The 14,832-nt window shown below is 31.2% G+C and overlaps 1 protein-coding gene across 1 annotated transcript; it reads right to left on the bottom strand.

The window, feature by feature from the left end:
* Nucleotides 1-3,495: 3,495 nt before the first annotated feature.
* On the bottom strand, nt 3,496-7,507 carry LOC120075161 (probable protein S-acyltransferase 15). The gene is made up of 7 exons (XM_039028343.1): nt 7,170-7,507; nt 5,759-5,851; nt 5,538-5,639; nt 5,370-5,441; nt 4,469-4,567; nt 4,277-4,372; nt 3,496-3,997 (listed from the first exon to the last, which is right to left on the bottom strand). Exons 1-7 carry the CDS (start codon nt 7,440-7,442, stop codon nt 3,902-3,904), a joined length of 831 nt encoding a protein of 276 aa, XP_038884271.1. The 5' UTR covers nt 7,443-7,507; the 3' UTR covers nt 3,496-3,901.
* Between the last annotated feature and the right edge of the window lie 7,325 nt (nt 7,508-14,832).

Here is a 14,832-nt window from a genome sequence, read left to right as displayed (position 1 = left end):
TTTAGTACATTCAAAACTGGTTAAAATTTTACAATATATAAATTTTATTTAGTAAGGCATTCATTTAAGTTCACTTTAATATATTTACAACCATAATATTTACATAATAATATAATTGAGTTGGATTTGAGTCAATATTATCTAAGACAAAGGATTTGAGTGAGGAATAATATTGCAAATTAAAATTTAGCAACATATGAATGATAAAACAATTATTTTATAGTAATTGATTTTGGATCAAGACTTATGCATATTCGATAATGTAAATCTTTTTATAATTATTCTTTTTTATTTTAATGCATGCTATATATTTTTAATTTTACACTATTAAACTATTAAATTATGTTTAAACTATAAACAAAGAAAATGTTAGGAAAAAAAAAGAGAAACAAGAAAAGATTATCTAACAAGTTTTTTTTTTTTTTTTTTTTTTTTTTTTTGAATCAAGAAACAAGAAACAAGAAATGGGAAATGGGAACGTTATCAAAAGGGTCGTTCATTTTCATTTTCATTTCATTTTTAAGGGATCAAAATACAAAGATTAAAATGAACATTTTACAAGTACAAATAAAATAAATCAAATTTGAAAGTATAAAGACCAAGATGAAAATTTGAAAGTACAATGATTAAAATGAACCAAAATTCCCTTAAAAAAACCAAAATCAAAAGTAGAGATCAAAGTAGTATTTAAACAAAAACTTATTATTTATGTCAATTTAGCAATCATTTTGTTTTTTGTTTTTCTAAATGAAGTCTATAGACATTACTTTCACCTCTAAATTTTTTCATTTGTTATCTACTTTGCAGGAATGATTTAAAAAGCTAAGCCAAAATTTGAGAATTAAAAAAAGTAGCTTTGAAAAAGTTGTTTTGTTTTTGGAATTTGGCTAAGAATTCAACCATTGTACTTCAAATTATGGTAAGAAATATAGATGATATAGACTTAATTTTAAAAAATAAAATAAAAAATAAAATGACTACCTGTCAAATCAAGTTGATTTATCATTTATGATTCTAAAGACATATTATTATTTAGTTACTGTGTCTCTATACCTAACTACTACTTTATATTGAAGCATAGTTAAGATTTTTTTTTTTCAATTTTAATTTGTTTTTATTTTTGTATGGGAACAAAACTTATTATTATTTTTATATAGTAAAAAGAATGTTGTAGACATTGCATATGCAGAGCCCTATGATGAATTCTAATTTTTCTTTCCTATTTGTCCTTTAGTCTAAAACAATCATGGCCAATAATTTATTTATATTCAATTTCCAATTTAAAACCATATATTTTGTTTATTCTAAAATTTGTACTTGATGTGGAAAATTAATAATTTAAGGAAAATTATTTAGACATTGATTCCCTATAATTTTTTTCCCTAAAAAAAGCATTCACATTGTTGGGGAAACTAATTCATGTATATCCTTTGAAATTATGTTCTCCTATGATCAACCAAATCAATACAACATAAACTAATACCATCTACCATTTCAGTATAATATTTTAGCAAAAATAGAGGAATATATAAATATAATAATTCTAAAAAAAAAACATTTTTTGTGACATGTATAATGGTAATGTGAGGAGAAAACAATTTTACGTCAATGGAAATGTTGGAGTCTCAATTTTACGAAGATTTTGATGAAAATATCAATAAAATGTCAATGTTGATAGATATTTCTTGGAAACTTATAGGTTCATATTCATTTTTGGTCACTAAACTTTTATCACAACACCAATTTAACCTCTAAAATTTAGTTGGTAATGATTTAGTTCATATGCTTTCAAATTTCTAGTGATTTAGTCCCTAAACTTTAATAAGTATCAAGTTAGTACATATATTTTGAAAATTGTAACAATTTACTTCCTATTGTTAAAAATCTCCTTAAAATTATGTGTTAACTTTTATTATATAACGACTTAATCTTTATAGTTTATAAAAAAAATTGATTTTCGATCAATTTAACGATTTACATGTGTAAAATTTTTATTAAATCTGATGAATATTTTTCACAATAATAACTACTTCATCAGAAATTGGAAAATATAGGAACTAAACTGTTACAAATTTGAAATTACAGGGACTATATCGTTCTCAACAAAAGTTCATGAACTAAATTGTTACTTAAGGTGTTTATTATTTATATTATATTCACCTTAATGATATTTTGTTTTTTTTTTGTGTGATTCATGAACTTTTTTTACGATATAATGAAAATGTTGATGATGTCAAATTTATGAAAATATAGAAATATCAATGGAAATATCGACGCGTCGATAATAATGTAATACTATGAAAAACAACAAAATTTTGGATAGAATCATTAAGCACATGGATAGAAAACATCAAGAATTTTGAAGAGCAACATGTGGAATAATTGATATCCTCATTTTGTTGACCCAAATAATGGAACAATATGAATTATATTATGGATAAGTGTGGAAAGGCCTAGGGATTTGTTTTTCTTCACCCATTAAACAAACAAACATAGTAAGCTCCTACTCATCTTTCCCACACCCAAACAAACAAGATGTGTACTTTTAAGATGGTCATTGTTTAATTTCAATTTTTTTGGTATATTATATATGAAGTAGCAAAATTTGTATCCTTGCTAAATTTAAAACTTATATCATCTTTGTTTATTTTAATGTTAACTTTGATAGGTTTTGTTTTAATGGTTTGATACGCTTTCATTAAATTTCAACTTTTATCCTCATATATATGAGAATAGTATCTCAAGATATTGCATAATTACGTACTTTTGGACTTTCGTTTGATAACTATTTTACTTCTAATTTTTTGTTTTTAAAAAATTAAACATATTTCCTCTCTATTTTTTTAGAATGATTTGCAACTTTATTAAGTACAAGAGTTGAATTCTTAACCAAATTTTAAAAATAAAAATAAATTTTATTTTTTTAATTTGACTTAAGAAATATTCATAGGCTTAATTTTTAAAAACTGCAAATGAAATAGTTACCAAATGGACTTTATACCATAAGTTTTAGCATTATTTTGATGGATGAACTATCAAAACCTTTAGCTTAGTTACTAAATTTAGAAGTAAAACAATCAATTTTGTTCTAGAATTTTCAAATTGTTTTGTATTTATTTTCTCACATTTTCTTAAAGGTAGGATTTGATTTCTAAGTTAAATTCACAATAAAATTAAATAATAATAGTAATAATATTTTTAATTTTCAAAACCTGGCCAGAATTTTGAAAGTATTGCCAAACTGAAAAAATAGATAGCAAAACAAAAAGCTTATCTACCGACGTAGTGTTTATAAATTCAATTTTAAAAACAAAAAATTAAATGGATATCAAACAAAAATTACGAAGATTTGTATATACCAATTGCGTCTAAACTATGCTATTTTTAATCATTTTAGTGCATTGGCACATTAATACATATAATCAAGGTGTTATAATTAAAGGCTAAAATAGATATCTTGAAAGTTTGATTTAAATATAATAATTGCAATCAATAAAGAAAATAAAATGGCACTCAAACCATTTTAGATTGTATTCAAAATTTGAGAGATAGGAGCAATAACATAAAAAATACCTATATCCAAGATGAATTCAAAATGGCATAAAGAAATAAAAACAAACAGAAGACTTCTCAGACCATTTTTTTACAGCCATTTGAAATTCACATAACTGGAATGGTATTGGAGAACATAGCTCTACATCAATTTTCTACTTGAATACAGAATTGCAAGTATACACATTCTCCCTTGTTTCTGAGGCTGATTAACCCAGTCTCTTCTTTTTTGATTCCTTTTATGGGCTGATGATGGGTGGAGAAAATGTAGTGTATTTATCTACAAATTTAGAACTCGACTTCACTATTCTTGCACTTGGAGTATTCTTCAAACCAAAACAAAAAACGTTCACGAACTATCGCGCAAAGTCGGGAAACTGAGTCCATTTTTTAGATGGCTGACTGAAGTAGGCCATGCCCATTTCAGAATATTTGGGCCTAAGACCTGACAATAATATTGACACCCTGGATGAGTTTATCTTGTTCTGTTTTTATTCAGAACTCAAATGAGTACCATATGGACAGATCATAGATTCAATAATATAAGATAAGATATGACAAGAAAACTTAGAATGTTGGGTTATTACAAAGTTTTCTTTATATAAGATGTAACAAGGAAACTTTTTAATAACCCAACATTCAGAATGTAGAACACATGGGAACATGTTGGTGCAGACAGACAAATATATGCAGACAAAAGAGGTAAGAAGAAGAAGACACCAACCAAGGTCATATTTTTATAAGCACCGAGATCGAATGGGTGCTGATAGCTCTGTCCAGACTTTCTAGCCAACCATGCTGCACGTATTCCTTCATAATACTGGTCGGAAGAAACACCGATTCTCACTCAATAACCAGAGGGAGAAGAAATTCATGTTCATACGTCCAAATATCCAACTGTGAATCCATATTATACCTCTATAGTTGTCATATTTCGAATGATGAGGTAGATATGCCAACCCAGAAGAGTTCCAAGAGTCGAGCTCAGGGAAATCATCATCACCGCGCAAATAACCTAAAACATAAGAGTTGAGTTAATTTTTTTTTGTAAAATCTGACCAATGACAATATTTATTAGGATATATGAGTCAAAATTTCTCTATACACCTCATGGTTATATCAAGTAGCATCTGGCATAGCAAAGTTTAAGTTAGGTTGGTTAAAGCATGGGTCGAAATAAATAGTACAATAGGTGTGGACTAAATCGATAAACTGAAGACTCAAGACTTAGCTCGATTCAGCTCAGTTTATCAACTTACTAATTTATAACATTTTTTTTTCTCTAGAAAATGTTTTGATATTTTTTTTGTATGAAAACCGCTTAGAGACTTATAACTAATGAAAATCCTACTCAGGAATTTCACAAGCATTTTGGCCACATTCTTGTTCCCCAACATTTGAAAACGTGATGCTGCATAAACAGCCCATCAATTAGCATGCTTAGCTTAGCAACAAGTGGGGAAGAAGCATTAAAGAGAAGCATTCAACCTAATGAGCATCGCTCAACGGTAATTGGCATTTATTACCTCCCTTAAGGTTAGAAGTTTTTATCCCATTTATTGTACTAAAAAGAATAAATAAATAGAATCTTGGTACTAGAAACCGAGCATAGCTTAATTGGCATACGAGTGTGCTAGAAACCACAAGGTCTGTGGTTTGAATCTCCCTACTCCCAATTATACTAAAAAAGATAAATAAATAAAATCCTGGTGCATGCTTTACTAATTTGCAATAATACAGAGTAACCAGATGAATGCAAAATTATGAAATTAAGATTAATGAAAACAGATATAGGTTAATATGAACAAACAACTTACATAGAAAATCTTCAAAGGAAGCGTCCCTTCAAAATTCCAGTTCTTCTGAAATGCACAGCTCACAATGATGAACTAAACAACCAAAACTCAAGTTATAAGCAAAAAATTAGATTCATTGTCAAAAAAAAAAAAAAAAAAAAAAAAAAAAGGAAAACGAAAAAGGCATACTGTAGAATATAAGCTTGCCAAAGTCCCGTATGAGACGAGAACAAAAAAGGACTTGTAGTTCCAATAACCAACACAGTTATTTATCCACAAACAATGATGGTCCTGCATCCAATTTAAACCAACATGAAGTGGAAGAATAAACCACAAGCATTCAGTTTTATCCATATCTGAAATTAAGGGCCAAAGTTCAATTGTTATGCATCAGGTAGAATAGAACCTACCATTCTCAAAACACACCTTCTGCAAACTCGACAATGATGGGCCCTCAGAGGCTTGTAGGTGCTACACTTTTCACACTGCTTCATCTGTAAAGCCTGTTATTAAATTGAATTGGTATCAATGACAAAAACCCAAGACAGAGTATGCAATTGAATTAATTTCTTATTTTCTTTACCAAAAAAAATAATTTTCCTGTTGCATGGAGAAAGATCATTTGTGGCTCAATTCCAACTCATAAAGGTGCCACTGGATTCTAGGTTCATATTTACTCAATGAAACAGTACCTTGAGTATCAAGAAAGAGAAGGAATGGGAAATGTATTATAGTCAACCAAGATTCAAGGGTTTATTAATTATCTGTTACCGACAAACCAGTACCATACTTGAGTTTCAAAACTATATGTACCTTTTTTGGATAAGCCAATGTATTTCCTCATTGTTCTAATCTTCAAGGGTCTTAATAAGCATAGGATTAAAAGGTTCACCATTAGGATAGGATAAGATTTTTCCATATGATTTCACTGCCATTGAATTACTGTTCAATCAACCATTGATCCATTGCTTCTATTCAAATAAGGTCACCCTCTAAAGCGAGCAGTTATTAATCAGAAATTCGGCAGTACAAGCTGTAGTTGAATGTTTAGCTGCATAGTTATAATAATTTATCTTACATACTTTAGCTTTACGATCCCGAACAACCTTGCTCAAATTGTGACTCAGGCATTATGATACCATAGAGCAGTGTGGAATATATTCAGCTTGAACGACAAAGCTAAGATGTGAAAATATTTAGATATATTATGAAATTACATAAAACTATCAAATATCTTTTCAGCAACTGACGTACTCAGGAGCTAAATTAATAGAGGCCTACATAGGTAGAATATTCTTGGAGACCAATATAAGACAAAGTAAATCGTTAATCAAATAAAACTAGATCAGGACAAAGATCCTTTGTTGGGATTTTGGTGGCCGTCCAGTACTACTTTAAATATATCAAAATATCATATACTTCAAACAAAAACCAAATGAAGATAACAAAGAAAACCTACTGAATTTGATTCGTAACATCTATTAACGAACATAGTTTATACGAATTCTTTCCTGAAAAAAGTGATTACCAATTCATAATTGAGCTCCAATACTACATAGTTTTATTGATTCTATTCCTCTCACTTGAAACCACAGTAATATCAACTAAGGCTCAAAACCCACAACCAATCCAACATGTTCTAACAAGCAAAATCAATAAGTTCATAAATGGACCCTCATCAATTCCACCTCCCCAAAAGAACACAAAGCATCATCTCCAAATAGAAACCTCAAAATCCACAGTATAAATCAGAGAAAACGAAGAATCCAGCTCGTAGTTCCAAAATTCTTAAAAGTAAATGAATTGAAATGCAAAACTTACGGAATTCTTGGCATCTTGATCGGAGCCAGAAGTTTCTTCAACATCGGGCAAATAGGAAGAGGGAACCGAACCAGGGTCGGTGAGAACACAAACAGCGAAAGAGAAAAGGCAAAGGGAAGCCAAGGAAGTGAAAATCAAGAAGTTAATTAAACCAGGAGAGGTATGCAAACCAGTCCAATCGTGAATGAAAATGAACACCGTAATGTAATACACAAAACCCATCAAGGATAACACAGAAAAGATGGGAAGTGATATGAATTTCTTCATATTCATCTGGGATTCGAGCAGAGTAAGAGCGAAAACAGAGCGAGCTTGGGAATTTCAGGATTTTAGCTGCCGGGGCAATTTGGTCAACCGGGCAATTTTCAATGTTCAGAAATGGGGCCGTGTTTGGGCTTGACAAAAACCCGGTCCGTGTTCGTAGCCCAAAGTTCGTAGCGAAGAGCTGGCCTAACAACTTGGGCCCGTTTGGTTTTATTTATTTATTTTTAGATTTTGAATATTTTAAGCCTATAAAGTCATTCCACCCTTAAATTTCTTACTTTGGTATCTACTTTTTCCTAACATTTTTAAGAACTAAGTCAGATTTTAAAAACTAAAACATTTAGTTTTTTTTTTTGAATTTGACTTAGAATTCAATTATGACACTAGTTGCAAAATATTATAAAAATCGAGAAAATAATTTTCATTTTCAAAAATAAAATAAAAAATCACCAAATTGGAGCTTGACTATTCAGTTTCCTTGATGTAACTAATTAGTCCTAACTTTACTAACTAACCTAGGTCAGTTTTAAAAATGTTTTCATTTATGATTTCTCATATTTGTTTTGTTTCATGTTCTTTCTTTTTAATTGAAATATATATATAACCTTTAATAGTATATTGCATTTTTAAAAAATAGGTGGGAATAGAAAGTATTGATAAAAATATGGTAGTTTTTCTAGAAGGAAAATCGTGTATCCCGTACAAGATTAGGCTTTAATCCAGTCAGCACTAAGTTAGTATAGTCGATGGAATAGTTAAGGACGTACTCGTGGACCGAGTCCATGATTTTCATAATTGTGGACCTAGTCCACAATTTTTTTTTTTTTTTTTTTTTTTTTAAATAATCAATTTAACTAGTTTTTTCTAATTTTTAACTAATAATTTCCTTCATTACTAAATTTAATTATATATTTAATCTGCAATGAAAACATAATTATTCTGCACTCATATTAAAAAAAAATTGTGACTTCACTAAGTAGTATCTCTCCACAAATAAATAAATAAAGATCTCATGATATTAAAGAAGATTTACAATCAGTTCTTTAATTTGGAAATAGAAGTTTACACGAAATTTAAAGACGACCCCTCTAGCCCTTACCCCACATGAGGGTTGTCTTCATGTGCCTCTAAATTAGCTTCACCCTGTTGTTGTTGTCGTCTACGACGAATACGTCATTGACCAGTGTCAGCAACGTTGAGTTGTCTTATTTGTTGAAAAATAATGTTGACCAATGTTTGGTCACACATTGGACCAAACTTTGGTAAATCATGCTATCTTGAATATTATTGTACTTCTGCGATGAAATTATTCTGTACAATGAAAAAAATTAATATTAAACAACATTCATATCATATATTTAGGAAATGTCTGATTTTAAATCTCTTACCATGCAGTAATAGTAAGCGTCGTCAAGTGTGATAAATTGCCTCGTGATTGAATTGTACTAGGAAAAGTAGTCATCTGATACAACTGATCCACTTGTTATTTCTTCCTGTGCACAACGATCATGTCGTGCATGCCAGTAGGATATATATTCTGCGTGAATTCGACGTCAGTCTTGGTCGTGCTTACCTCTCAAATCAATCTGGTGTAGTACTGGGAGTGTATAACACAACGAAGGTGCAATTTGTCACAGACCGAATTGTCTCAACACACGATATGGATGATGCCACTCTACTATATGGAAGCATATAAGAGGGCTAACGGTCAAATGTCATGACCATCATGACAGTAATCAGGTAGCGATGACCAAATATGTAACATCTCGATTTTTTTAGGAAAATTTAAGTTAATTATCTCAAATTGCTGAGTTTTAGTTTCCTAATCTTTGGAATTTGGAAACAAATTGTTACAGTTGAAGAAATTTTATTGGTTAATGTGGATTATTTGAGTATGAGTTTTAAATTAATTAGAAGAGATAATTGAATTATTTGTACAAGAAATTTTGAGTTTTTGTGAAATTTGAAAGAGAAAAGAGAAAATTGTGGTTTTACGATTTTACCTTCTTTTCCAAAATTTATTTAAAGAATCAGGAAAAGATAATTGGTTTATTTGGAAGTAATTAAATCAAGTACTTAAAAATATTTGTAAATTTGGATTCAAGTTAATTTGGAAAGTTAGAATTTAATTTTGAGATTTAGAATTTTTGGAAAGAAGTGATTTAAAGTTGGTAAATTTATTTTTAGGTTTATTTAATTAATTGGAGAAGAGGTGAAAGATTTGAGTTTGATATGACATATTTATTAAGGAAAGAATATATATATATATATTCTTTCCTTTCCTTTTCTTAAATTCCAAAACCCCTATATATATATATATATTATTTATATATTTGTGTGGTGGAGAATTAAAAAGAAAAAAATGTGAAAATTTCAAACCCCCACTTTTTCACTTTCTCTCTGATTTAAACGAACTTTGGTTGTTGCAACGCCGACGTCCACATCCTTTCTTCCGTCAAGTTGCAACCGCACCACTCCGACCTTCACGTTGCCAGATCTGCTCGCCGTTGGTCCTTCTCTCTTCCAGTCGTTGTCCTCTGTCGAATGCCGTTGTGAGGTTCGTAGTTTTGGAATAAGATCTAAATGATTTTCATGGTTTTATTGGATCTTGAATACTCAATAAATAACGTATTTAATTATCATTTCAATCGTGATTTTGGAGGTTGAATTTGAAAGTTTGAAGGAGTTTAAAAGGTCGTTAGTGTACTGTCAAGTAGAGTTAAGGTGATTTCAGTAAGAATTTTGGATTTAATTCAAAGATTATGGAGATTAGAAGGGGTTAATTACTCAAATATTTGGCTCGATTAAGGATTCAAGAATTTCACAAAGATTCAATTGCTTTTTAGTTCAACCTAATATCAAAGTAAGTAATCTTACTACTGGAACCACCTTTGTGTCGGGTGAAAAATTTACGATTTATTTTGAGGATTTTAAGACTAGTTACAAGGATAATTTTGATTGTTTCGAGATTTAATGGACTGTTTAGAAAGATATATGAGCATGTGATAATATGTCTGAATCATGTTAATGTATGAGCATGATTTAGAATTTTATGAGACATATTACAAGTACGATTGACCATGACCCTAAATAATGAATTAAGCGACACTACTACTGGAATGTCTTAAAGCTAGGTGAAAGTTAGAGCATTTGTTGATGTACATATTTATGTAATTTATTATGAAAGTGTGTAGGCTATATAATGTATTATGAAATTTCGAATGTTTGATTGTTTACATGAGTTAGTACATGAAAGTGATGTACTAGAGTTGAACCATTAAAACTAGATTAAACACGTACGTTTAGGTTAATTAACATGATCTCAATGAGGAGATTTTAGAGGACTTATGATTATGTGAATGTTATATGTAATATGAAGTTAAATGTAATCTCTTTTTCTTTCCAGATTATGTGATTGCATGACAATGATGTATGTTCGAGGGCGCTAGTACATGAAAGAGATGTACTAGGGTTGGTGTATATGAAAATGATACACACCTAGAGGGTACTGGGGTGTACGTAAGAGGTGCATGCTTAGTGGGTTATGTGTATATGAAAGAGGTGTATACATAACCATGTGTATGAAAGAGGTATGCATCCCTACATTCATAAAGAGGATTTGGGGTGTACGAAAGAGGTACACACGCAGTAGGTTATGTGTATACGAAAGAGGTATATACATAACCATGTGTACGAAAGAGGTACACACTTAGTAGTTTATGTGTATACGAAACAGGTGTATACATAACCATGTGTACGAAAGAGGTACACACTCAGTGGATTATGTGTATACGAAAGAGGTGTATACATAACCATGTGTACGAAAGAGGTACACATTCAGTGGGTTATGTGTATACAAAAGTGGTGTATACATAATCATGTGTACGAAAGAGGTACACATTCAGTGCATTATGTGTATACAAAAGAGGTGTATGCATAACCATGTATACGTAAGAGGTACACATTCAGTGGCTTATGTGTATATGAAAGAGGTGTATGCATAACCATGTGTACAAAAGAGGTACACGTCCCTACATTCATAGAGAAGACCTGGGGTGTACGTAGGAGGTGCACTCTAGGGGAAAGGAAAAAGAGTGAGCCATGTAAGGGAAATTTTCATGTCCCACTAGTAGAAAGCTTCAATTCATGTTGCATTTATTGGACATAAATGCTTAGCCTGACCCTAGTAGTGGGGTTACTTACTGAGTATTTTATACTCACCATTTCTCATGTTTATGTTTTAGATAAGGGCAAGGACGCACTGGCGAATGACAAGAGGAATCCTTGAACGAGCCACTAGGGGCCAGTTTTATGCTTCTGCTCATGATATTTAGATTTCTTTTCATGTTTCTCAACTTTCAATTTGATGTTTGAAACTTACTATTAAGATTTGTTTTTAGACCTATTTATATCATTTATGGTTTACGGGTATCCTATCGTCTGTTTTTAATATTTGAATTTAATGAAGGTCTTTTGAGTTCAACTTATTTATTTAGCATTTATTTCACTATAGGATGTTGTTTTAAGTTTCATGCATGCATGTGTTTAGTAACGGCCTAACTTGAGTCCTAGGGGGTCGGGTCGTTACAAAATATCTTGCTTGTATGGCGTCCAATTAATTTGACAAAAAAAGAAGAAGATAACTCTACACCCAAAATGTTTTAAATATTCATTTATATATACATTTGTTATCTGATTGTGCATCAGTCAATCAAATATTTTCTGGTATATTAGCAACATATTTGCTGAATGTTTAGAGACAGCTAATACACCACTCCATCTAAAATTATAAAAAAAATACAATTAATCTATATTCTTACATAAAATGATAATGGAATAAATATATAAATGAAATAATATCTGGCACTAAGTGGACGATGACCTGGGGCCTATAACTGGACTTGTGGTGCTATAATTTGAAATCTATCATAAGCCCATACATGTAGCAATATTAGTGACCCCGCTACTTCCAATGCTTATGCATTGGTAGCTCGACAAAGTTCTCTATAAAGCCATGCAAGACAGGCACCACCCCACGAGTACGTACCAACATGCTCGAAATCAGATAGTAGAGGGAGAAACATAAGATGTACTAGAGTGTTCGACTTGTCAGCGAACAAAAATCCTCTAATAAGCTGCATAATGTATGCTTGTGCATACCTACGTGAAGGAACTCTAAAACTAGAGGACCTGTGAGTGGAAGCGGATCATTCCAAACTCCATTGTGAAAGAACATAAACATTGACAATCATACAGTAATGATTATGAATTAAAGATAAATTACAACATACTTCTTAACAAAATACAAGGGATCGAAAAGACAATACCTTTGAAGAAATCTTTATTCATGTATTTCCCTCGATCAAACACCAACGTGTCGAACAACACGAACGCAACGAGCAACTAGAACTTCCTCGATCACCAGCGAGTAAAACTCGATCCTTAAACAGACGGACGCCACCACAAGATTACTTTGGTATTCTCAGTTTGACAAACCAGGAGTTGTGGGCTCTGTATGATTTTGGATAGATGGAAGGATTGGAGTGAACGAGCAAACGATCGAGTAGAAGACCGAGTAATGAACATAAAGATCGTGTAGCAAATGGAAGTCTATCGCATAGACTCAACGCTCGATCGTTTAGAATCGATTACTATCATATAGTAAAACTCGATGCGATCGTTTAGTCTCTCAATTAATAATCTGATTACTTGTTACATGTGGAATCAATAAATGAAAAACCATTTTTCTTATTTATCCCATTTAGCCATAAAACCGTCTAACCACCCATTAAGGGTGGTTATTGGAGAAAAAGAAAATTAATTATCACATAATTAATAAATTATAAATAAATACAATAACTAATTTATCATATTATATTTATAACCTATAGTTTTAATATTGTATCATATGCAACATATAAACCATAGTTCTTTTTCTCTTTTTGTGGCATTTAATATAAATCATATTTATATAATTCTTCCTATCAAATAATAATGTATCAAATACATCATATCAATTATATCATATATAATCGAATTAATTTAATTATATCATATATAATCAAATTTTCTCTTGTTAATTTAAACATTTCAAACTAACCCAAAAACTGATTCTCAACTTGAATCCATTGAGCTACCATGGGGACCTTATAGACTTGTAGCTTGAAGCTCCAATAATATGTGAATAACTGACTAAAATCTTTAATCATGATATCCACCATTTGTTAACTGCCGGTCACTCCACTAAAGATCGACAATTGCACTCTTCGCACTACAAATATATTTTTTTGTCCATTGGATAAACCAATAAATAGTATGATGACCTTTCACAAATCACTTGTAAGTACAACTGAGCCAATTTACTGTTTTGCCTTTGTAGTTATATCTAGCTCTTTAAGTACCACTGATTCCTCTAATGAATAATAGATCATAGTCCCACTATGACTAAATCCTTCTCGGGCCAAGAGAAGGTGTGGTGCCAAATTGTTCAAGCCCAGAAATCAACCCTTAAGAGAGCAATTTATCTACTTACCCCTACTTCGGGGAATGAGTGAATTCCATCTTGTGTAACTGAGTTCCTAACTTCCCAATCAAACGAATCCTTAAAATGGTAGGTTTGTTGAGTTGGCGATTTGGCTACTCTCACTCATGCAAATCAAAAGACCGCCCTCATAGGCAGAAGTTCACAACTCACTCAGGATTAAGGTCATGTTACCTATGGTCATCATAGTGAAATGAAAGTCTCAATTATGAACGACATTATATAACGAGACTAAACATTTTGTGGTCCGATCTTATATAAACTCCTTTGTATAGAATATCCCTGTTTGCATGTCTAATACATGAATGTCAGGATTAGATAATTTGTAGCACTTTATAACATTTGTAACACCTACAAAGCGGGTTATATTCGTAGTGTCACTAGGATAAGGTATCCCTCTTTTATCCATATACTACAGACCAATTAGGTTATCACTTAAAGCATGATCCATTTGTATGTCTCCACATACATGCTTAAGTTACAACGATAACCATGGATTTAGTTTATTGGTTTGTGGTTAATGCAACTAAAATATCTCATATTTCATAGATTGAAGTGAATAAAATATCATATATTATAAATTATAAAGATGTTTGTTCATACATGTATTTACAAACTACAGAACCCTACGAGATTTAGGGCATCAACCCAACAATCTTCCACTTGTCCTAAAGCTAGTGGGGTGTACAAGATAATCTCATTACAAGTACACAAAATAATAAACCAGGGCACAAACGCCTAGTACAAGATCTCCCACTTGCCCTAGTCCAGCTGTGGTCTGTCCCATAAACCCATACTCTGCAGGTGACCCTCAAACACTGTAGCCATGAGGGCCTTTGTAAACGGATCAGTAACGTT

Source organism: Benincasa hispida, chromosome 4, assembly GCF_009727055.1.
Source record: "Benincasa hispida cultivar B227 chromosome 4, ASM972705v1, whole genome shotgun sequence".
Lineage (NCBI taxonomy): Eukaryota > Viridiplantae > Streptophyta > Magnoliopsida > Cucurbitales > Cucurbitaceae > Benincasa > Benincasa hispida.
This window is presented reverse-complemented; position numbering and strand designations above follow the sequence as displayed.